The sequence below is a fragment of the Euprymna scolopes genome, chromosome 1 (assembly GCF_053919585.1).
Source record: "Euprymna scolopes isolate OS-2025 chromosome 1, ASM5391958v1, whole genome shotgun sequence".
NCBI classification, from domain to species: Eukaryota; Metazoa; Mollusca; class Cephalopoda; order Sepiida; family Sepiolidae; genus Euprymna; species Euprymna scolopes.
The window spans coordinates 93,436,476-93,463,225 of record NC_136482.1 but is presented as its reverse complement, the minus strand read 5'-3'; the positions used below and the strand labels follow the sequence as shown (position 1 = coordinate 93,463,225).

Below are 26,750 nucleotides of genomic sequence, written 5' to 3'. Positions count from 1 at the left end.
TATTAAGTAGGATAACCCCCTGGTGTGCTTGCGGCATTATGTTGAATGAGAACTTTAGCTGGGGACTAGCAAAGAAAAGCAAAAATACAGTGACGAGGATGATGACCATATAGACCTATTCCCAATTTTTGAATGGGCCTAATTTTTATTTTGTATTTTTTCAGGAATGGTCTAATCTTTTAGGTCTATGGAGAGTCGTTCGTGATGCAGGCACCACTTACTTCACCAGTGACAGTGTCGCTAAACAACAAATGACTATAATTAATTTCACACGATATTACTTACAATTAAAAATGTCTTCAGTGTTTATTAACTGTGTTTATTTTAATTTACATTTGAAATAATAGTCTTTTGTGTTTGTTTAGTTCGTGAGAGATGAAGTTTTTGTTTTCTCTTTGTTGTTTGAAAACGGTTGTAGCACACGTGGTCGTATCATATTTTAACCAGGCGTGTTTGCACTTGCTTCGTCTTAATTGTAAACAAAGGAGCGGTAACATGAGACCGCAACGCGCAACACCCTTACCAGTCAATCCAGCTAAGAAAGAAGTTAGTACCGTTTGCCACCAAACTGGATGTAAAACAGCATTTGTTCATCTTTGCATATTCATATAATCCTTCCAACTATTGTATTGATACATAAGATTTCAGAGATTAATTATAAATGTTAAGTATTTCACCATACAAAAAACGTAAAAAAAAAAAATTATGCGTATACTTTTAATACTACTGGTAATCATATAAGTTGTAATTTATAGCAATTTTAAGCATCCGTAGTTAGAGTAGCCAAAAGTAAGTGGTAGCGTAAGTTACTTCCGGTCGACTTGCGTGTAGCCATCATCATCGACAACATCATAACAACGGCTAATCATTACTGTAGTTACAATACGTGGCATTAGTTTTGTTCGAGTTTCTCCATCTCTCGATCACAGATTTCCCTAAAAGAAAAATCTGGCCATAATGGATAATATTTTGATACCAACACTGTCTTTATTATTTTTATTTACAACAGCAAGTGCTTACTTTGTCAATATAGATGCCCACGCCGAAGAATGTTTCTTTGACAAGGTCGCTTCTGGGACTAAAATGAGCCTCATGTTCGAAGTGGCAGAAGGCGGCTTTCTCGACATCGACGTCAAGGTAACGAAGAGAAATGGCTGATTTTTTCGTCTGTTTTGCATTTATTTCTACATTAAAAGAATCTTAATTATCTCTGCTGGTTTTATTTGATCATAATTTTCAGGATATGATTTTTTTAAATCCTAACTTCAGCCCCTCATTTTTTTCGTGAATCCTCGAGCGGCATTTTTAACAACAAAAAAAACCCAAAAACATCTTGACATTTTGTTAAACCTTTAATTTTAACCCCCCCCCCAGTTTTATTTCTTTTCCTTCATTTTTAAGGAAACATCAAATAAAAGTTTGTGATTCTCCATTTATTTGGGTTGGCTATCGTCACAATCTTTTTATACTATTTTATGTGGTTCTTGTACAGTTTAATTAAGACATTAAAAAAATGAAAATATCGAAAAAAGTTTAAATTGTACGTATCCGTTATGAAGTTCTCCGAAAAAAAAATTCACTTAATTTCCTCAAGTAGGTTTTTTTTTTTTTTTTTTTTTTAAACAGCGAAAAAACAATTTGTTATGCTACCGAGCAAAAGGTCCGATGTTTAGGAAAAAAAAGCTAGTATTAAAGATGGGGAGGGAGTGTCGGCGCTTTAACTGGAGTTATTTCCCCATGGTGTTTCTAAAATTCAAACAAAAATTTACAAAAAATTCAAGATGTCTGCCTTCAACACGCTCTCATAAAAACGTGTTTACTGTTTCTCCGCTGTAAAAAAAAAAAAAAAAGCTACTCGATCAAATTAAGTGATTTGATTTTTTTTTTTTTTTTTTTTTTTTTTTTCGGAGATCCACAGTTCAAAACGGATACGTAAAATATAACTTTTTTTTTTTTTTTTTTCGATATTTTCCTTAATGTGTTGATTAAACTGTACAAGTACCTTTTATGTTGCTAAAACAAATTTGGGTTTTATTTTAAGCAACGCCTCTTATGTAGACTTTAAGGGAAAATTTTTTAGTTAAATGTACATGTTAGGTCGTGTTTGCACTTAAGTCCAGTAACGCAAGATCCAAAAGGCGACCACACAAAATGAAACAATGGTTCTTGATGAAACGTTAAGGCACTGATTTATTTATTTGATACTTGGATTTTGAACCGGACGGGACGTTCCAAATCTGTATAAGTACCATATTTATTACAATAAATAAACTAGCCTATCCGATGAATTGGAGTGATTAGGAACAATAAATTTTAAAAAAATATGCAATACAATGTCAATAGTAAAAAGATAAAATACAATGTAAATAAATCAAAATGTCTTTTTTTTTTTTTTTCCAGGAACCTGGGTTTCATTTTGTATCGCCTTCTGCTATTTTAACTGGTTATCGGATTTTACTGAGCCAATATATTAGTGGCCACGGGAGCCGATCTGCACTTTATTCAGCACTTTACATTAAAACTTGAGCTTCTTCACACTTAATAGGGTTTTGCATATTTTTTTTTTTTTTAACTATCTTATTTTTAATTTAGTTGTACAAATTCAAGTGTTAAATTGGTACTTGTACAATATAATCCAGATATTAAAAAATAAATATTGAAAAGTTATATTGTACGTACTCGTTATGGAATAAAGTTTTCATACGAAAAAAAATGCGGTAAAACTATACAAACACCGTGACAGCGAATTAACCCTACCCCTAACCCTAAACCTAACCCTGACCCTAACCCTAAACCCTAACCCTAACGCTGTCACGGTGTTTGTATAATAATACCAAAAATGCAATACTGTTCGAAACCCACCCAATACATGTTACCGTGACATAGGCTGACATATATTCAGTGAGTTTCTAACAGTATTTTGTATAATTTTTTAGTTTGAATTCATTTTCCCAAACTTAACTTATTCAAGAGACTTCGCTGCCATTTTTCTTTTTCAAATATATCGTAAATACTGCATGTTTTTTTAACCGATTAAACATTTTATATATATATAAGACTAAAAACTTATCCAGTTAGGTAGAAACGTAACTTATCTTGCGTTTGATAACATTTTTTTTAATTATATATATATATATTTTTTTTTTTTTTTTTTTTTGACAACTTTTTCGAATCTGTGTATAGTAAAACAAACTCCAAACGTTACTTAATTTGATCAAATAGTTTTTTTTTTTTTTTTTTTTTTTTTTTTTTTTTTAGTGGAAAATCAGACTTTAATGAGATTGATCGTGTCGCGGCCATCTTGTTTTTCGCGGATGATGAGAGGGCGCTAGGGGAGATAACTCTAATCACCGCTTAAAGTTTGTCAAAATTTGACGAGATTTTGAAATATGGGCAGAAAAAAAATACCTAGATGAATATTTTATTTATTTATTTTACAGAGTTTCTATGTCACTTTTAATCCCTTTTTCATTTTGTCCTTTGTTAATGACTTTTTCGTTTATAAGTACCCTCCTCGTTTCTGCAAATAAGCAAATGACAACGATACAATCGATCTCATTAAAATTTGATTTTCCACTGTAAAAATATAAATACTTGATTAAATTGATTGTTTTTTTTTTTTTTTTTATGAAAACTTTATTCAATAACGAGTACGTACAATATAACTTCATCTTGATCAAACTGTACGCGTACCGTTAAATTTTTACATCTACACATGATGATGAGTTGACGACTGTTGTGTTGAAAAAAATAAAATTGATTAATTAAAAGAAAAGACCTTGTATTTCCCCATAAACCAAAAAATCATTTCTTCTCCATATTTCTTATACATTGAAAACATTACGGTGCTTCTACACTTTAATTGCCGAAATTGGAGACGCTATTTTATTTCACGCACCTGCTGTCCAATTGCATTATTTTAAACTATGGCCGAAGCATGAAATAAATAACAAAATTAAAGTGGATAACGATTACTTTCGGAAAGGGAAAGAATAAATTAACCTAAAATTATCATTTATTACTTTCAGAAACGTGGTAAAACCGACATTAGTGGAGAAAATGAATCTTGACAATATTACTCAAGAAGGCATCTATTTTTTTTTTTTTTTTTTAGATATCAGGATGATAGACTTTCTGCATGGTTACAATTATTTATTTGTTCGAAAAAATAAAAAATAACTATATTATAAAAATCCAATGTTGCTTTCATTACAAAATTGTTGGGTTTGTATTACACATAGATTCGAAAAAGTTGTCAAAAAACAAATATATAACAAATAAATGTTATCAAAGGCAAGATAAGTTACTTTTCTATCTAACTGGATATATTTTTCGTGTTTTAATATTTGTTATATATTTGTTTTTGTTTTTTGTTTTTTTTTGTTTTTTTTTGACAACTTTTTCGAATCTATGTGTACAGTAATACAAACCCAAATTGTTTTATTAAAATTATATTTTTCTTACGGAAACTTTTCAATAAATGTTTTTACAATTACATTTTGATAAATTTTTATACAATAAATGTTTTGGTTTTCATTTCCCGTTTTAAGTAATTTATTTACTTTTTTTCCATAATTCTTTCCGGAAGTTTATTTTTATTTTTTTGTTTTTATTTCATGCTTGCTTCGGCCAGAGTTTAAAATAATGGTGTCTCACTGTCTCCCTTACATTCTTTTGGTATTGCTGCAGTGCTGCACTTCATTTTCTTGTTCTCTTTCGGTGGAGGAGAAATCCTTCACGACTGAGACAATTTTTATTTTTGTACCTTTTCTCCACGTTAAAAAACGACCCTGGTGTCTAACTCTGTCCCGTGGGGAGGCATAGTAAATAGGTACATTTTTCCAGCAGGTGCGTGAAATAAAATGGCGTCTCCAATTTCGGCAATGAAGTGTAGAAGCGCCAACATTACTTTTTAAAAATTGTATTAAGTGTGTTTTTTTTTTTTTATTATTTCAATCACATTTAATGATTTTTTTTCTACGGTATACTAAACTATAGCAAACAGCGAGAAAATATAGTCGCCATCTTTAAAGCAGAACGCTAATTAACTTTCACAATTTTCTGTTCTTGTCCAGGAACCCCCCCCCCTTATATTAAAAAATAAAATAAAATAAGAATATATATGCTATGCTGAACGTATCCGTGACGAACAAATTGTGGATTCTGAGCAAGCACCTAACTTCCAAGCTACGGACAGACTATGAACTTATCGTTCTTTTCTAGCTTGCCTCGTGCTGCTTATGAGATTAGTGCTTTTTTTAAAGTTAACACATTTCAGATGAAAACATTACATTTATGTGTTATGTCGAAATGGAAGAAAAGGTGATTTGAAGTCCGCAGCAAAATGTTAGATAAATTTTATTAATAAATAAAAAGAATTTAAAAAACACCAAATATTTCATAAAGTAGTATACTTTAAGGCGACGGATCAAACAAGGGAAATAAAAAAAAAAAAAAAAAAACGTTTTCAAAATACGAATTTAAACAAACTTATTTTTTATAAATAAAATAATTTAATGAAATATCGAACAATAAGCAACATGTTTATGAATATTTTTCCAATTCTTGTGTTTTCGTCAATTTTGAATAAGAATTTTTAAAAGAACAAGTAATCTCACCAACTATAGGCACGGCCAAAAAAATGGAAAAATAAAGTTGTTTTTAAAACGAATTAAAATCCCTTAAAATCCATTATTGAGCATTTTTCCCCAGAAAGATAAAAGTCTAAATTTTATCATATGCAAAGCAGAATAATATAAAACTTTTTCTATTTTTAATAGAATTGAACATTTTTAATTTTCCAAAACAACACTATTCCATTATTCACCTTTTTTCTTTTTTTTTTTTTAAATATTTTTTAAAAAGCTTTTTGAACCAATTTTTTAAAGATTTAGGATGATTTACTATAAGAATATGCAACAATATTATCAGTACCTGAATTTCAAATAATTCCAACTTTTTATATCACTCTATAGATTTACGTAGCAAAATAAAAAAAAGAATTAAAAAACCCCAAAAAACAACAATCAAAATTTAATGATAGTTTAAAATTAACTACGGAGGTCTGAATAGGACTAAATAAACTATATTTAACCATGTATTCTTAACGTTCGATTTGACGATTAAGTGAAGGGTTTAATCTTTTTTCATAAGCGAGATATATATATATTTGTTGCTCACATAACCCCCGAAGTTAAGCAACAATGAGGCTGGCCACTGGCCAGTACCAGATTAGTGACCATTTTGGGAATGCTAGTCATTGTACGTGTTGAAAACAACTGCATCTAGTATCACGCTTGATCCACTATAGGTGAATCAACAAGAAATTGCCGAAAGAAATTATCGTATTTTTAGCAAAATACGCAGTTATTTATCGACTTTTTTTGTGATTTTCTTTTGTATCGATTCTTCAAAGCATTTCCTATTTAATGGTATATTAGCAATATTGTACTCCCTAAAAGAAAATTTATTTTTCAAAGATTTAAAAGTAGTGTTTTTCACAAAAATAACAAATTTTTTTTTTTCTAATCTGAAAGTTAATAGTTATTAACATATTCAACGAATTTCACACTTCAAAACACAAGATGAAAAATTCGGATTTTCAACCTTAAAATTTGATACGTGCGCATTTAAAAAAATTTTTTTTTTTTTTATCTACAATCCTCACCCTCTCCATAGTACAATATATTTTGCTCAGTTTCGGCTAATTATTTCAAGCATATTTGTACCCACAAGTAAAGAAGGGGGTTGTAGGCAGAAAATATAAATATCAATTATGAAAAAAAAAAAATACACCATTCTTCACGTAATAATCGGTGAAAATTTCGTATTGATTAGATAATTGATTTTTGGTAGATTTTTTTTAAAGAGACTTGTCAAAAATACTTACTCTCTCCTTTCATCTTGGCTGTGCCTAAGCTTATAACTTCTGCGATTGCAAAAAGTCGACTAAGTTGATTGTAACTATTGAAAAATAAAGTAAGTCTTATCTGACATTGAAATTAATCTAAAATATGCAATCTGAGTTATGTCCCCTGGATCTGTAATCTTAAATCAAAATCGATCCGTCGGCTTTCTTTGTACAAGCTCTATTTTTATAATGCTAAAAATAATGAAACGATAGCATTTTTATTTTATGCATATTGTGGATTTATCTTAGAGTCGTCTATTCTTCTGCATCACTGTCGAAATTAGTATAAATTCAAAAAAAAAAAATGATCTAGTAGAAAAATGATTACAAGTAAAAAAAAAAATTGTCGAATTTACCAATTTAGAATTCTTACGTATGTTTTAGTATTGAGTTCTCAAGATTCATGCACAAAAACAAACATTGCGACCAGTGAAAAACTATAATTGCCAATCTGAATAAGCACTGGCAATTCTTTAGGTGGTACTCTATCGCACTTTGACCGTATTTCCAAGTTAAATTTAAGTTTTACAGTATCTTTTGTTTATTAAATTAAGTGAGAGTACAGAATAGTTATAAAACACCCTCCTCTCCCCATGTTAAGAATGGGTTTCTAAATAACATTATTTCAGTGCGTACCTGCCCTGCATAAGTACCTGACTTTTATTCTGGTCGACCTTTTATTTCGTTCACATGTGCAATTAAACTTGCTAATTTAATATTATTTAAGAAAAACATTTTTGGTAAAAGCTTTGTCATGGAAGAATGCAAGAAAAAAAATCTGTTTAGGCGTTAAAAGTAGTTCTATTTTTATTATATATTACTAAATGAGGAATAATTTCCATTTAAAATCCAATTATGTTATCCATCTCTAAAATTGAGAAAAGTGTCTACAATCAGGGCTCTACATTTCAAGTGAAACAGTCGCATTTGCGAGTGATTTTTCAAAGTGGCGACTAGAAATAATGAAACACTTATCTCTTGGCGATTGCATTTCTTTCACTGACAATCTTTCAAAGCTCACTTCTGAGCGAAAAATATCTTTTCAACTTTTTTTTTTTTTTTAATAAAACGAACAAAATTATTTAAACAATAAAAGTTTAATAGAATACATTTTTTTTTTACGTAGGCTGTTTAAAAAAAACATCTGAAGAAATTAGAATGTTTATATCTTCAAGTATCAACATAAAATTTATTGCATATTTAGAATTACACTTATAAAAAAATACAAAAAAACTTTATGTACATAATCGTCACAGAATGAAGATGTCATATTGCAAAAATCATGTGGGTTTGGCTCGTAAACAAAAATATTTAGTTGTCAAAGGTCAACTAAAGATAAGTTTGCCCATAGAGCCCTGACAATATGAGTTAAGATGTTGAAGCAAAAAAAAAAAAATGGCCACCAAATTTGGCCTGATGTCGTGTTTATCTAACAACAAAATCTGAATTTTAACTCTAAATAATTTATCATTTAATAATATTTAACGAAAACAACACTATAAAACTATTCTCAATACCTTAAACATTATTTTTTTTTTATGTTCTTCCATGGCCATAATCTTTATAAATTGCCACATGTTTAAATAAAAAGTAATTTTAAATTTACTTTAAATAGTTTACATAATTGAAATCAATGAGTATTTCATTATTTAACACCATGTGAAATGTCCATCTGGTAAGAGAGTATCGAAAAGACAAGATTATTTTTCTTATCAGAATAATCTCATTTTACTTAATATAGTCATTTTTTTAATTTACAAATTTTTTAAAAATTGTTTTACTTGGATCTTAGCATGTTTTTCTTGATAATGAAAACCTCATTATTTAAGTTTTAAATAGGATATTGATAGAAAAGATCTACAATCAAAAACAATATGAAAAATTACATCAGGCATCTTTTGTTAGAATTTGTTGTTGGATTTTATGGCATCTTAACCATTATTGTCATTTTATGCCGAAACTATACATTTGTTTTATGACAAGCAGGGCTGCCAGGCGTTGCCCAGGGTAAAGTGTAACATATTTCTATTAAAACTTCTATTTCTTTCTATCTTTCTCTTTTCTCTTCACATCCACCCTTTCTCTTTTCTCTTCACTCTCCCCATCCACCCTTTCTCTTCTGCCCATTCCATCCCTTGCTATGGACACACAGGTAAGTCGTTTTTATAGATTCCTGGAGGAATGAATTGGCATTAGGGAATTAACTCTTTGATTAAAAACAATAAGTTTCATCTTCACCATAGTACATAATTTGGCTGAAAAACCGACTCCTAAAATAAAATCTGTGCTAGTTTAAGATTCAAGAATGAATTTTTTTTTTTTTTTTACATTTTAGATATTATTCATCTATAGTTACACTGATATAGGAAATACCAACTTTGTGGTTGTCTGTTTTGTCATTTTTTTACTTTTAGCCAGACAGACAAACATACACATAACTCACTACCTTTTTATAGATTGGGTTGTAAATTTTGTAGGCTGGGTTGTAAATTAATTTTATAAGCTGGTAAAGTGTTACATTTGGTCAGTTCTAACCTATGAATGTGAGTCTTCGACGATCCACAAAGCAATGAGTGGACATTTGGAGGCAGCTGAGATGTGGTTTTATCGACGAATGCTTAGCATTTCTTGGACAGATAGTGTCAAATACTAAGTCCTAAGAAGAATGAAGGTCAATCGCTTGCTGATGTGGGCCATCAAGGAAAGGCAGTACCGTTTTGTTGGACACTTATTGCATGAAAAAGAGGGTGTCGAAACCGATGGAAAAACAGAGCCAGGGAAAGGCAAAGGATAGGAATATTAAACTAAATGTGCAGGGCAATGGGTGTCAACAGTATCATTGGACTCTGAGAAGAAGCAATGGACTGAAGCATATGGAGAGCACTAACCATGATTACGTCTACGGCATGAACATGCCACGACACAAGAAGGCATATATTTTGTAAATAAATAATCTGTAAATGACAGTTTCTATTTTCATCCTAGATCAGAACCTATTAGGTATTACCACTCTTAGTCAGACCTGAGAGTAGTGCTAACTATGGGATGATTCCACACTTTAAAGTTCCTGAGAAAGATGGATTTGGGAGTAGGGTAGAGACAAACATCTTGCCCAAGGTAGTCTGATGAGTTTAATGCTGTGCTTTACACAAATTTTATTTAAGCTATAAATGTGCTTTTGAAAGGCATTTCTCGTTAGAATGGACCTGTGAGTAACAGTAAGTAGCAACTCCACATTCTCCATAGCTCCCAATTTGGGGTTTGACAAACCGATGCGATTTCTGGCTATAGCCAGATGTTAAAATATATTTGTTAGATTTAGTGACTCTCTTATGGGTGATGTCTAATGTTAGTTAACTAATTGCATAGTTGAATATAAACACTAATATTAAATATTATTAGTAATAATTTTCAATTAGTGTTTCGAATACTTGCTTGAAATTACTAATTATGAAGAAATCGTTTATAAAGATTTGATTATTTACTGTTACATATTTACTCAGTTAAAAAATATAAATTTGATATCTTATCTTTAAATAATCTTTAAACTCTTGGCATTTATGTTTATTTAGATATTAACTATTTATCTGGTTGTGCAACTTGGGTCTCATAACTTGTGGCGTTTATATTCCTTGGGAGTGTATCGATTTCTTTATTTGGAAACCTGTTTTGTCAGCAGGAAAAGGAATTTTTGAATATTTTAGAGCTTCCTTTGAGAAAAGCTGTTACCAACCGTACAAGGGATTGTAATCAATCTAGAAATGCATATGTCTCAGTACATATATTTTCATTAGTTGATATACTTCTCAGTTTAAACTATTTTCTATCTGGTTTGCAAACTTAATCTTTGTTCACTTTGATGGTGTACAGTTTCTAATGGTAACTGATTTCAGAAATGGTTTCCAACAAGGAATCCTACTGAAGGAACTTTTGTCAGGGATGTGTGAGATATTGCACTAAAACATTTTTCCCTGAAGATCCTGTGCTAAACAAAATGAAGCTTAAAAGTCCACTGTAAGCAAATGAAATGTTTGTAAAAAGAAAATTAAAAGTAATGTACTGGTAGGCGTATCAGAATTTTTGTAGGAATTTTTGACACCCCTAACACGAAACTGCGAATAAAATATAAAAAAAACTCGTAATTTTTTTTTTTAAAAGTGGGTTGTTTTTCTTTATGGATTATACTTCCAAAATAAACTATTAAAGTTGTTTTAAAAGTAATAGAAATATTTTTATTTATTTTTTTTAAAACGGTAATGAATTTTACGAACTCAATATTTTTCAATTTTTAAACTTTAAAAATCTATCAAAATTTTTCTATTGGTTCTATTTTTACAATATTTTTAGGGTCAATGTGAAATTTTATGTTCTTTCCAATAAACCGAATATAATATTTTAAACAAACGTTTTTTTTTTTGTTTTTTTTTAAATCCCCCCCCCCCCCCCAATTTTCAAGTGTCTATTAAAAAGTAAATAATTGATTTACTCACCAAAGTTTTCTATATCACAAATTGAAGAGAAAAGGTCAATAAATAATATATTCAAATTTAAAACAAAAAAAAGTAGTGTTTTTCAGAAATTTACCTGTAAATCTCGAAGTTTAAAACCTTTTTTTTAAACCACGTTGTTTGTTTTTTCTTTTTTTTTTTTTTTTTTTTTTTTTTTAATGAAACCTTGGTCCTTGCTCCTTTTAATTGAAAAAAAAAAAATTAGGGCTTGAATTACATTTTTCGAGGATTTATAAGCTTGGAAAGACGGAGTGGAATTATTCACTATTTTTCATAAAATTTCTGACATACCTAATGTACTGGTAACATAAAAGCCTGAAATCATCTGACAATTCCAAAATTTATGCAAGTATTAGTTCACTCAATGTTAGATAAAAAAAAAAATCCAAAATTTTCACCTGACATGTCATTGCATTGTACTTTTGAGGTGACTGTCAGTTTCTGATTAAAGCAAGATTGGTTTACTGGTTGAAATAGTATGATGTTGAAAAACCTGAAACTATGTCAGCAAATTAGTCAGAAAGCAAACCATGGTTCAGTGTTGTTGATTCATTATCTATGTATAAACCATTCTTTGCACAAAAATATGTATTTCCTTTCAAAAAAAACGAGCCCAAACTCTAATTAGGCCCTGTTTTTTAGTGTTTTGTCCAAAGGAAATGAAACTTTGGACATAACTAGTTCATTGTATTCAAAACATCACATCAAAACACTAGGGTTTGCCTTTTTTTTCTCCGTTGACTGTAAAATGCTCAGAAAAACAATTGAATGTCCTCTGTTGTTGTTTTTTGGGGTGGGGGGAGTAACCCTGTATTACAAACATTACAATTTGTTCCGTTTTTTTTTTTTTTTTTTTTTTTTTTTATTCTCTAAGATTATGATCACATTACATTCGTAATTTTATACTGTAAAATCATTCATAGTGGCCCTGGGTATAACCCGAAAAGGCATTCAGTGGTAAGGCCCCATTTGGGGCCTGTGGGAAATGTGGAGTTGCTCCTTAGTTACCATTTTGACTCGGGGTAGTAATAGCAATACCAGACACCAGAACGTTCAGTGCTGGACAAGGTGCATACTGCTACTTAATAGTCTTTAAATCAGTAATAAGTACATTTCTCCTGCATCTATCAAAATAAAACTTATATAACTGGATTCATAATAACATTTACTTTAAAATGGTATTTTACTATTTTTGTTATGATTTGTATATTCAAAGAAATCATTATTTAAATCCAACTATTAACGACAAAACCTGTCAGCCTAGCTTGTTCGCTGGCAGTAAATCACTTTTTGCAAACAAGCGATCAGGGTGTGTTCACATAAATACTTGAAACAAAAGTTATACCTGTCGTCAGCATTTCTAGTTGTTTTAGCTTATCAGGGAAAAGAATTGTCTTTGCTACAGAATTCGAACACAACACACCTTTCCAGTCAAAAGTTAGAATAGTACAAAGATAAGTAATGATAGAAATTGTTCAAACGCTATTTAACAGCAAATATATTAATTTACTTTGTCCAAAAATTTGAAAAGAATTTTAAATGAGTTAAAACACACAAACCACTTATCCAGACAAGTAAAAGAATAACTTACCTTGCAGATGATAACATTTATTGGGTTTGTTTTACAATCCAGAGATATGAAAAAGTGGTCAAAAAACAAATACATAACAAAGGCGTTACTCTTCTACCTACCTTAATAAATTTTTGGTTTTGCAAATGTTTATTCTGTTCAAAAAACAAATAGTGTCGAGCATTACATGAGACCAAGAAAAAATAGCCGCAATGTCTCTTGAAGTCTCAACAATGACTTAAAAATAAAAAAAATTATGCAAAATAGTGGTAAAAACCCACCCAATAATTGTCATTGCAACTTGAAGCTGTTAAAATGAAATTTAATTATCCTAATTAATTTAATGTACTTGAAAACATAATTATAATCTAGACAAAATTTTCTTTCATTTGATATGCTACAAGCCATATTTTGTTAATTTTTTTTTAATTGTGTCTTGGTTGCCATCTTGGATTTTTCACAGTATAATGATGACAAATGATAATGTCCATCAGAATCATATTTTGCATGATGATATAGCTTGCCTCCAATTTTTTTAAACTTTTTTATGATGCTTTTATTTAAAGCCATTAAAATGAAACTTAATTATGCTAATTAGTTTAATGTACTTGAAAACATAATTCTGATCTGTACAAAATTTTCTGTTATTTGATATGCCTACAAGCCATATTTTGTTAATTGTTTTGAATGGATTTTTCATGATATAATGGCAAATGATAATGTCCATCAGAATAATACTTCCTATGATGATAAAGCCTTACTTACCATTTTTCTTAGCTGTTTTTATGCTTCTATTTAAAGCTGTTAAAATGAAACTGAAATGTTAGTCTGTAATTTACCAAGTGAGATGGTGGTAAATGAACCCAACTGAACCTTCATGGTATTATATGTTCAATTCATCATATCTTAAAAAGATCTGAAGATACAGCTTTTTTAAAGATGGGTTAGTCTGTAAATTGTGCAAATTTCCTACCATTTTCAGTCACAAGCTTATATGCATTTGAATAGGATTAACTTAAGGCAAAATGTCCAGTGAGCCACACATTTTTTGATACTTTGAATGGTCATAAATCCAGTTCTAATGAGCCGATTTTAAAAAACTGAAGATTATTTCCTTGTTTTTTTATGCTCTTTTCAATAATGCTTGATTTCAGTTTATTTGATCTAAAGATAAAAAATAATATGGTATTGCTACTAGTAATATCTGTTAGTGCGCCTGGTGCTATCGGATCAGCCTGTCTGAAGATACTGGCTTCCTGAACAAAAATGCACCGAACATTGATGTTAATTGTTATTTTTTTTCCTTGTTCTGCAAAGTAAAAACTAGAAGTTTTTTTTATACAAAATAAACCAAACACCCTGAATAAATATTTGAAGATATTAAAAACTTGAAACATAAAAATTTTATCCAAAGTTACTGGATTTAGTATTAAATAACCTGAAAAGGATTGATAACTCATAAAAGTAAAACAACCAACCAACATTCATGGTGTTACTTGTATAAACAACAGCTTTTATTTCACCTACACACCTGTTCACTGAACAGACAATTGACCAACCAATGTAAGCCATTTGTCAGGTCCTATTTTTACTTTATCTTTTATATGTATATAGATTTTTATTCGTTTTTATTTTCTCACAATTGAAAATCATCACTTTTTATCTAACTTTTCTTTTAATCACAAGATTTAGATGTTTTCATTTGATATTGTTTTAAACTTCTATAGAATCTCTTAATTTGAGAAAACCTCAATAACCAAACTGCCATCAACATAGAATAAAGTATAGATACCAATTTCGGATCATTTCAGTTTGAGATTATTATCATATGCAAAAGTAAGTCAAATTTAGATTAAAATAACTGGAAAGTATGACGTGAGAGGTTCTTATTATAATAGCTCCTTCTTCCAAGCCCCTAAGCTGGCCTTTATTCTCCAAACTCTAAAACAAATACTTTGTCAGATCTTGTTTCCCTGCTAGCTAGAAAATTGTCTCTGCAGTACCAATGTTTTTAGTGAAAGTACTGACTTGCAAATTATCCTTTCATCAGTCTGCTAAAATTTTTGAAGGATTAATCAATTGCACAATCGTTGACGACCTTGTTAATTGGTAAATTTTTTTTCTGACCATCAGTATGGATTTAGACACGTTCCTCTTACTGTGGATATCCTAACGATCATCTCTGAATGTCATGGCCTGGTGAAATTGGGTCAGTAGCACTTGATATAGCCAAAGCTTTTTTACAACGCCTGGCATGAAGATCTTATGAAAATTACTGGATAATGATTTAATATAATCAGATTCTTAGTCTAAAGAAAGGTTTGCCTCCATGTTTATACATTTAAGCCTGTTATTAATTCAGATGTGCTCCAGGGGTCAATCCTTGAAATGTTATTTCTGATTTTCATGAACTACCTCCCTGATGCAATAGTGTCCTTAGAAAATTACTTGCAGTCTGTAGTTGGATGGGAACAAAAATGGATGGTAACAAAAATGGTAATAAAACTAATTTCCTTAAACTATTATAAGAAACCTTTTCAACCACAGATTGCAATGGCTAATAGCACTCTACTTGGAATTTTATCATTTAAAATCTTCAGTCTAATATTCACAGTTAACTTTAATTGCCAAGGCTGCAGTAAGGGAGGTGGGTTCCCTCTAGCATGCTAGAAAATTTATCTCACCTGCCAGTATCCTATGTCAACAAAGCCACTATTTATCCATGCATGAAGTATTATTCTCTTATCTGGGCTGGTACACCAGTCTCTCCCTCTAAGGATCGAAAAAAAGAGCCTCTAATTTAATAGGTCGCATGCAGTCTACCAAACTTCAGTCTCTGTCCCATCACTGCAATGTTGCATTCCCTGTGCTTATTTTACAAATATTTCCATGTAATTGTGCCCTCTCAACAAAAATATCTCTGACGGATCCAACAATCAGCAAAATCCCTCCTCCTCACTGTAGAGGTCACCGGGTGTTCGAAAGCTTTCTACTGTGATAGTTTCTTTTCTTGAACTGCTAGACTTGTGAATTCCTTCTCTGCCCCATTTCTCTGATTGCACCAACATAAAAAAATTGATGTAATGTAAACAAATCTTTCTACTCAACTCTCCAATTACAATGTCTTTGTAGGTATGGCCCCTAGTTCACAGTAGCTCTTACGTCTCTGTGGCAAATCTGCTTTGTTTGGGGCGAATTAAAGTAAGCAAAAAGGCCAATTCGTATTTGTTATTCGGACTAGTGTTCCCATCTTAAGTGTCATTTTCACAGAGTTAGGTTTTCCTGTGAAAATGATACTCAAGATGAGATCAGCAATCTGAATAATATGAATGAGCAATCCTCATCTCAAAAATTTAGAAACCTAAAAAGGCCAATAATAGTTTGTTGCCCCTCATAATAACAAAAGTCCATGCAAACTTTCAGCTAATAATTTATATTATAATCAAGTATTTGTGTGCCACTTATAGGCTCTCAAACTAATTAACAGCATTGCAGTAAATTTGACATGAAGCAACCTTGACCTGCCAAAAATGTCATAAATTGATCAAGATTATAATATATCTGCTGCTATTGCTTAAAATAACAAAAAACTATGAAGAAAATTGTAATATTACAATATTACTTGAACACTAGTGTAGGGTGGGGGTAGGGGTCTTGCCCAGTTGTAAAATATGCTTAAATATTTTTTAATTCATGCAGATTTTGTATTTATTGCAGAGCTAATTCTTTATTTATTATATTGTACCTAATATATAGTACTGGTTTCAAAAGTTGAAAAAAAAAAAAACTTAGGTGCTATCAGCTAGAATTAAAACATTTAGCACTCCAGCTGCGTTCCTTACTGTTTGAGCTATTGATCGATAGATGAGATTTTAAATTAAACCACTTCAAGCTATGAAAAGTTGAAATGAACATTTTGCATTTCAACTTGCCGACATATTTCTGCACACGTTATTCATCCACTTAAACAGATTTTACTCATTATAAACCATCTTTGGTGTATGATTACTATTTCCTGTTAATTTCAGTGTTATGTGACCAATAGTTGAAGAGTTTATCAGTTAAATATTTTTATACACACACAGACACCCACAGACAACTACTGTTTTATTTATATTGATAACAATTTCAATTCCCAACTAACTAGGAGAAATTAGTTATATTAGAAAAAAAAATTTTTTTAATTAAGTTTTTATATTTTCACAATATTAATATGGTTACTGTTTTCTTAATAAATTCACTTCCTTTTAAAATAGTCAGTTTTATTGCTACTAATTCCAACATTTTTATTTTAATTCTTAAAATTGTCTGATTTGGAACAGTTAAAAACAATCTTTTTATAAGTTATTAATGTTAAAGTTAGCAAAAAAAAAAATTTAAACATTTAAAATCATTAAATAAGATTCATAATTTATGTCCGGCTCTCTAAATTTTGAGTTAATTCCACCTTTGTAACTTTTTATTGTTTTTTAATCCCAAACAAGGTACAGTGTCATGTGATGTAAGGGACTACTATATGGGACAAAATTTGCAGCGATACTATGTATGGATTTGACCAGAAAGATATCTGTTCTCATTATACTTGAACTTCTGCATGTTGATGCAGTCAGAAAAACAGGAACCTGGGAGGGAATTCTAAAGTCAAGCAGTTGGAGGGAAGAAACTTTGTGTAGGTTTTCCAGCATCTACAGATCTCTAAAGTGAAAGGGTAAGATTTTGCTGCTTGTTGGATTAGTCAGGAGTATTTACACCGAGGGAGTACAAAGGCTTGGAGTTTGTCGGAGAACATATCATTAAAATACTTGTAAAATAGGTACAATGTTTTGTCAATGAGACAGAGGTCGGAGTTTGGTTAAAAATGTGGGACTAGTCTTGACAAAATGAAAAGCACGATTACAAAAGGCTAGATCAGATTTTAAAAATATATATAATCAGTGAATTCAATTTTAAATTAAATTTTCAGTATTCATTTATTAATGAATTTTATATGGAGCTAGTTTAAAAAAAACAGACAGCTTTTGGGGGAAATAATTGAGGTGTGAGATTGTGTTCAACTTTCATTCTTAATTGCACCATAAATGTATTTTTGTATCCTGTGAATTATAGTCTTCTGTACATTTTTTTTCCTTTCAAAGGTAAGGGTTGAAATAGTAAAAGTGTAGTCATTTTGCAGTATAGATAACAAAATGAAAAAGTAAAAAAAGCAAATATATAACAAACAGATGTTACCAAAAGCAAGATAAGTTACTCTTCTACCTACCCGGATAAGTTTTTTTTTTGTTTTTTAAGTAGTTGTAGTAATCGCTTAAAAATCAATAATTAAACAAAATACTGTTAGAAGCCCTCCAAAATAAATGTCACCATGATATTTAATGAGTGGCTTTCTAAAAGTATTTTGTTTTGTATCTCATGTCAGCAATTCTAACTTGAGACTCATTACTATCTGTGTTTCAAAGTAAATAAACGCTTTAAAATAAGTTAATTCACAAAAATCTTAGCCAGGTAGGTAGAAAAGAAACTTATCTTGTCTTTGATAATATTTGTTATATATTTATTTTTTGTTTTTTATCACTTTTTCGTTTTGTTGTCTATACTGCAAAATGCCCAAAAGATCTTTTGATTACTACTTAATTTTGAAATGGTAACTTGTACAAAAAATGCTGTTTACTGTTTGATGCAAAAAAGTTAAAACTTTTAAAAATCCAATTAATCGCTTAAATTTATTGTTTTAAGAACACACTTTTCAGAAATTTTTAATGCATTTTAATGTTTTTATTCTTTGTGCAATGAGCGATGATAAAATTGTATTTTTTTATTGATTTTAATTGCACCTCTTCCAAACAGTTAAATTATTCTTAAGCTTTTTTTCTTTTTTTTCTTTTTTTTTTTTTTGCCTCAAATGTGGCTACATACAGTGTCATCCACAGACAGTTTTGCTATATCAAAGCTCTTTAATGAAGCTAGATATGGCAAGTGTTTAGTTATTCAAAACTTGGTTTTACCATTTGGTTAAGTCATGAATCTGTAAAATATTGCACTTGCCATGAAAATAGAAATTTTTTATAGACAATCTCATCAATATTTTAAGCAAATAAAATATTGCAATTTATTCGCATTAACAAATAAAATTGTGAAATATGACTGTCCTTATATTGAATGACTTTAGTTTGCAGAACAAAATATTTCTAAATCAGTTTCAGTGATTCCCCAAACTTAGTTTCTTACAATTGAAAGAAAGAATCTAATTATCTTAAATCCATAATATAATAAATTACTTTTGTTTTAAGCGTTCTGTTAATTTAGTATTGCATGGGAGCAAGTATTATTAAATTCACTAGCAAAAATATACGATTAGAGGTCGATATTTTGCTAGTGTATTACTACCTCAAAGAAAATTAGAAGGATAGTATCATGGCCACAAAATATACTACCTCTCCAACAAAAAGGAGGGGGTAATGCCTGGGGGGTGGTATAAGATGTTACATTAGCTCTTCCACTGATAGTACATTAGTCTGAAATAGTAAACTGAATTGAGCAGTAAAAGAATTTAATTTTAGATAACGACATAATTTAGTTTCATTTTATGCAAAAAAAAAAAAAAAAAAAAAAAAAAAAATGCCAAATCTCCATAATAAATATTACAAAAGATTGATTTAAAATAAAATTTTGTGGAAATATAAATGAATGAATATCAAATTTAATTCTCAAATTATGATATCGCAGATGTTTTTGTTTCCCTTAAGTTTACGATAATTTTATAATGCGTGATTAAAGTAAATCCTTTAATATGAGCTTTTGCTTTTCTAGATCTATGGTCCTGATGGGAAAGTGATTCATACTGCGGACAGGGAATCTAATGGAAAATATACATTTGCTGCCCATATGGATGGTGTTTACAAATATTGCTTTAGCAACAAGATGTCTACTATGACACCAAAGGTGGTCATGTTTAGTATGGATATTGGGGAAAAGCCAAAAGACACTAACAACATGGACACAGATGGTAAGCAAAATTACTGTGCCTTTTTTTTTTTTTTTTTTTCCGACTTGTAATTAAGATTGCTTTATAGTTTGAATAAAAAATAAACATTTTCTTCATTGGAAATCTATTTAGATCTTTATTTTTGTTATAGAACATGCATATCAAAGAGCAGAAAATTCCTAATTTTTATTTTAAAAAAATATTAGATTATTAATTTTAAAAACTAAGTTTCTTAAATGTATTTATAGTGGTGAGGAGAATTTGACTGAACAAAGCCAACTCTTGACTCCTACAAAAGATTTGACTTTTCTTGTCTCAACTTTAGAGTTGGTTTTAAAAACAATGTGACTTAGACGTCCTAACTGATAAAAATATTTTTATGTATTCATATTTTTGGCATATTTATGACCTTAAGCTACATCAGGTGATGAAACTCTTATTTGAGAGTTTTAAAGAGTATGGAGTCATTTTCATAAGTTGCCACTCTTCCCAGATCCATTCTTACTCAGAGTGAAAGTACTTGTCTAATATAACAGTTTCATACACAACATGGATTATATTATCTGTTGGTATATACATTTACATCATTAATAAATATTTGAAAATATTAAGAAATTGAAACAAAGAAATTACCAGAATGACTTTATGTCATTAAATAATCACAAAGATGAATTGATACCATAAAACAAAGCATATCTTTTTGTTTTATTGTCTATTCAAATTGACTTCAAGTTGATTTGTTTATAAACTAGAATATGTTTATTCACACACAAGATCCACAATATATGATTTACAAAAGAAATTTCACAAGAAATATAATGAAAAAATTATCCGTTTATTAACTCTGTTAAAAAAACTATGCAACCAGTGGGAACAAATTTTTATTAGTAACTTTAACATTATTTGAAAAAGTAAAGTTATATTTTTAAACTAAAAAATACTTTGAAAGTTGTTTGTATTTACATAATTTTTCTATTGATTTTTCATGTTTTTTTTTCTAATATATCTGAAAGTATTTAAAGAAGCACTTCTATTAAATTAGGATGTTAAACTTTGTGTTCACTAGTTTATTGAGAAAAAACGTTTTGATTTTTAACCTGTAAATTTAAACAAAAGACAGTAAAATTTATGTTGAATTAAAAGTAATTTTTTTTAGTCTATTAATTATTTCAATTTTTGCGTTTTTCTTTAAAAGAATGTACTGTTTATCTTGTGTTCCAATAAACAAGTTGGACAAATTTTTTGTGAAAATTCTGTCAAATGACTGAATTTATATTTTAATTTGGTTAAAGTATTCTAAATGAATGCTGGATATCTGGTTTTGTGCACTAGAAATGGCACTTGAAAGAAACAATGTGGTTGATTGACCTGGAAACACAACTTTTCAAAAAATCAAATATCTGGAGATTTGATACACACAAAAAAAAAAAAAAAGCACCTTCAGACAGAAATATTCCCATCTCTAAATAAATGTTCTAAAAGAGTGACTTTATTGACAGTAAAAGCAAAATCCCAGAATGGTCATTTACAAGTGAATGTGTAGGCATTCAAAAATATTATAAATAAGCCTGGACTGAGACTGAGAAACAAGTTAAGAAATCAATTTCTGTCAATTCCCATGCTTCCTTCACCTCTCACACATTTACTGCAATTGAATAATTAAGATATATCCTCATATTTTTTTATACATCAGTGTTTGTCACATTTTTAAACACAGGAGAAATGCATTAAAATGCACACATTAATATTATTTCTATAACCACACGTCTTATTCTGGGTAAACAAAGAATATTCATATCCCTTTATGGTTTTAAACAAAGAGTTTTGTACCTAAAAAAAAAAAAAATAAAAAAATAAAAAATTTATAATATCTATTCAGCTATTTGCATGCTGTTATAACTTTTTTAATTTTCAAACATTTGTTCCAAATATAATTTTTTTTAATCTCCTTTTACAGTAGAACCTTGGAATATGGCATTAAAAATTAGTAACAAAATACAGTGCAGTATATAATTAAAAAAAAAACATAACATTCTAAGGCAGGACAAATAGGGGCTGGAGAAACATTGTGTTCCACATCATAACCTTAAAAAACCGTATCATAGGGCTACTGTATCCAAGGGTTCTACTGTACAAAGAAAATTATTAGCTGTTATTTTATAATGATAATAATATTGCTTATCATGTTCCGTTGAAAACAGATTATCATCTGGTCTAAGTTAAGCAACATCAAGCTTAATAATTAAATGAGTGATCGTTTAAGATTACTTTTAAAAAAAAAAAAAAAAAAGAAAGAAAAGCTACTGTGGTTGAATGGTTAAAATGGTGGACTTTGATTCCAATGTCTTTAGTTTGTGATGCAGCCTTGGGAAAGGCACTTTCAACCAATTGATGATGCCACTTGGTTGTATATAAGATAGCTGTTTGCTTAGTACTGTGGAAACAAAGGATACTTCCTCATTCTACGAACCTTTTTAGTTTATGAAAGAATTTTATAAAAGCAAAAAATTGACGTATTGTAATAATCAGATAGACACTCCACCTCAAGTAATAACATCTTTTAAAAACTTAATTTTAACTCTGAAAATAACCTTTATTCATTTGCTATATTATCAATTTCCTTATGACTCCACCGAATAGAAGTGACTTCTAAGTTTATATTTGTTAATACGTAAAAATTGATTATAAGAATTTTCCTGCTTTACATGAATTCAAATTAAAATCCTGCTTGTTGTAATGAGTGAATAAGACAAATATTCAATTGGACTTTCACGAATTTATATTGATCGCTAGAATTTTCACTTATTCATGAAAAAGGGTTAAGGAGTTAAACAATCAATGTTAACTTGAATTTTAACTACTTGAAACCTTTCAAATATTTAAAATCCATTTTTTTAGCTCATCATAACAAGTTGGCAGAAATGATCAAGGAATTGTCGACATCGCTGACAGGAGTGAAACATGAACAAGAATATATGGAAGTTAGAGAGAGGATACATAGAGCCAGTAAGTATTTGTTTGTCTATTGTTTGAAGTAAATAAATTTTTCTTTATTGTTTTTCAAATCACTTTCAAATGAAAATGTTCTTTTTGCTGTATTTTCTGAACCATAAATACATGCTATTGTTTTTTATAATTTAAGAAGTAGTTCAAAAATAATTAATATCGAATACTACTTTCCTGGGGAAATTGCCGGACTAGTCACCTGTATATCTTTAGGCCTTTAAGAATTTCATGAAAGTTTTGGATTCCTTTCATAGAGAAATGCACATAAACATAATATTGAATGCAATGAATGTATTTTATTTTATTGAAAATTCAGTGCTTCATATCATCTAGGGCATGCACACGTGTATGAGTAAAAAGATTCTGTTTTCACGCCTGAAATACAATCACCTTCTTCAGATAAAACTTCAATTCTGTTCAATTCAATGAAAAAGTTACTGTTTCCTTAATATTTCCAGTTTAGTCTTGGCCTGAAACAAAAATATATGAAATTTATTTGAAAAACAGCAATACGTAAATACAATAGTCATGGCACATACATGCAAAATGTGCCATATGTTAAAAAAATATAAATACTGTACAGAAAAATAGTCAATAGAAACACTTTAATTTATCCTGTACAGGAAATCCTACATTTTAATTATAAATTTTTTTTTTATATATATATTAGTGTTGGTCCAATTAATCAGGAATTGTAAAAATCAGAATATTTTGGGGTATCAGAATACAGTAGAACCTCAGGATATGGAGGCCCTAGGATACGGATTTTTTAGGTTACGATGTGGAATTAAGATGTTTTTTCTGTTCCTGGTTATGGTATTTGCCCCACCTTACATTGTTATGTTATTTGATTATATACATATGTATTATATACTGTATTTTGTTACTAATTTTTAATACTGTGTGTAGGGGGTGGGGTCTGATGCGAAAATTGATTCTTTTCATTGTTCATTTTTTTTGCTTTGTTTTTGTTTTAAAATTTAATTTTCCATGACAGGTACTAATTTAAAAAAAAAAAATTAAAAAAAAAAAAAAAAAGGGATAAATATTGATATTAAATTACCAATAAAATGAAAATGTATATGTATATATAGCCTCAAGTGTATTTTATGCTTGTGAAAAATGGGAGTATATTAAATAGGTTTTTGCGGTTATAGTCAGTATATGTACTTCCTAATTCCACCGTGGCTGCTACCAGAAGCGATGACAAGGCAAATCAGTTCCTTCACTTTTATTGTTTTTCAGTATTTCTATTTTGAAGCGATTAATTGAAATAAAATATAAGAAAAGGACATTATTGGAATTTATACAATAAAAATTAACAAAATTATATGGGTAAAAATAACACAACTAGTCTTTATTTGCACTTTTAATTAAAAAAAAGGTTTTCATTTTATTTGAATTCTATAAGAAATGTTTATGAAATTATAAAAGTTTTTTTTTTTTTTTAAATTTTAAAAATGAAAGGTTTTTTGTTTTTTTTTAACTTAAATATGTTTATGAAAGTATGAAAATAAAATTATTGAAATCAAAATAAAATTTCAACCATCAAAAAAAATGTATCCAATACATAATATTCCCAAAATAGTTTTAAAAAATTTTGTTTGTGTTTTCAATAATTCTTTTTTTAAAAAAAAAGAACAAAAGGTGTTTTCAATAATTCTTAAAAAAAAAACATATTTCAATAATTTGTTATTAAAATAAAACTAAAAAAAACTAATTTCCATAATTCTTTATTGAAATAAGACTGAAAAACTTTTCAATGATTATTAAATAAAAAAAGGACAATCAGAAAAATATAATAAAATAAAAAATGACATACACGGGAGATATAGGTGTGAGGGAAAAGAAGCGAAGGAACTGTGATTTGCCTTGTCACTGCTTTCAGTTTGAAAGTTAGGAAGTATGTTAGATGACTATAACTGTTTTTATAGTAATCTGAAAAATATTTTTTAAAATTCAACTCTATAACTAAATATTTAGATTTTAAAAGAATTGGAATCAAATTTAAAATAGAAGCAGTAATTGTATTGGAATCGTCCTATCACTATATATATATATATATATATAATTTGGTATGATTTGATAGGTAGAAAATTAATTATTAATGAAAATAGTTTTTGAATAATTAGCAAACATTGAGTAAAGGCAGTCAGAGAGTTTGATTGGTAACAAGGGAGGTAATAATTTTCTGAAGCTTTCGATTTTAACAAAACTATTTTCACTAATTGTTTTTAAAAACTTTTTCATTAATAATTTTCTACCTTATCGTTTTTTGTTATTTTTTAGATATGTTCATTACTGCAACATGATGATTTAAGTAGATAAGTTTTACTTGAAATTCAATATTTTGATGTTTAAATTTCGCTCTAATAATGAAGAAACACCTATAATTTACATAAAATTTAAAATCCATAGAATAAACTTAGTAAATGGAGTTAATCTTTTAATACATGAAATATTTACATAAAATTTACAAATTTATCACTTTTTTCTTTTTTTTTTTTCAGTCAATGACAACACAAACTCAAGAGTGGTGTTATGGTCATTCTTTGAAGCCTTGGTCCTTGTTGCTATGACCCTTGGACAAGTTTATTACCTTAAAAGATTTTTCGAAGTTCGACGAGTTGTGTGATATGTAAAATTAAGAAATATTTTTTTAAAGAAATTTAATTTATCTGTTTTTGTTCCTGTTATTTTTTTTTTCCATGCACTTTTTTTTTTTTTTTTAATTTAAAAAAATATATATTTCTATGAATGAAGCGAGTGGGAGAGACCAACAGTAACACTTTCACCCCCTTCCCCAAAAGTTGGAGTAGGGCTGGGTACTTTTACTCATTTCTTTCCATCCTCATAAGTTGTAAATGGTTTTTCATTCAACATTTAATCTACCCAGCATTGAATGACTGCAATGAGTAAGTGGTTATAGTATCTGAACACTGCATCATATTTAGGGAGCTTTTCTAATAAATCTTCTGTCATATTGGGATGATTATTCCTACCTACTCATGTTAAGTAACCTCTTTAGTTACAATATACAAATTCTGAACTATTGGCAAAACACAAACTACTCTAGAAATTTTCCATTAAAAATTCCATTCCAGTTAAAAGTACAGAAATATTGAGTTGAAATTGCATTATTCTTTGATAGACTTAATCTTTTGCCCAAAGGTATTTTATTTGGAGTTGTCAATTCTTGATCCTTGTTCAGACAATTAAGAGTAATTTGTTTTAGTAACTTGTTTAAACTGAATTCTTCATGGAAATTGCAATAAGAGAAAATCTTACTAAAGTCAGACTGCAGACCCAACTTTGCTAGAACTCTATATCTGCACCAGTCTTTGTTTCAGTTGTTGATTTTACTTTTTATCTTTGAAGGTATGTTTCCTCTACTAACACTGTCCACAAATTGAATAAATTTTTTCTGTTCTCATACCTGATACTATTTCAAGGTCTCATACTCAGATTAGTGGCCTTTTGTATCTCGTCTTTCCTTTCTATATCAAATTAAACAAACGCAGAATTTTTTTTTCTTATTAATACATCATTGTGGTCAGTAACAGCAACAACCATTATGTAAAGATATGGAGCATTTAGAACAAACCTTGGAAATTAACATTGTCATAAGTTGGGGATTCTTAAGTTGCATAAAAATGAAAATAGATTTCAATTTAAGCCAAACTGCTGCTTCCAAACTTGTAAAATTGATTTTTTTTTCCCCCTGAAGAAAATGTGAAAAATAAAGAAATAAACTTCGTTTTTTTTTTTTGAAAA

General features: G+C 29.2%; 1 protein-coding gene across 1 annotated transcript; it reads left to right on the top strand.

Annotated features, from left to right (window-relative positions):
• The first annotated feature begins 425 nt into the window (after window positions 1-425).
• Window positions 426-26,750, top strand: LOC145248565 (transmembrane emp24 domain-containing protein 2-like). Its single transcript, XM_080110302.1, has 4 exons — window positions 426-1,137; window positions 19,796-19,991; window positions 22,869-22,976; window positions 25,487-26,750. The coding sequence occupies exons 1-4, from the start codon at window positions 958-960 to the stop codon at window positions 25,609-25,611; spliced, it is 609 nt and encodes a 202-aa protein (XP_079966428.1). The 5' UTR covers window positions 426-957; the 3' UTR covers window positions 25,612-26,750.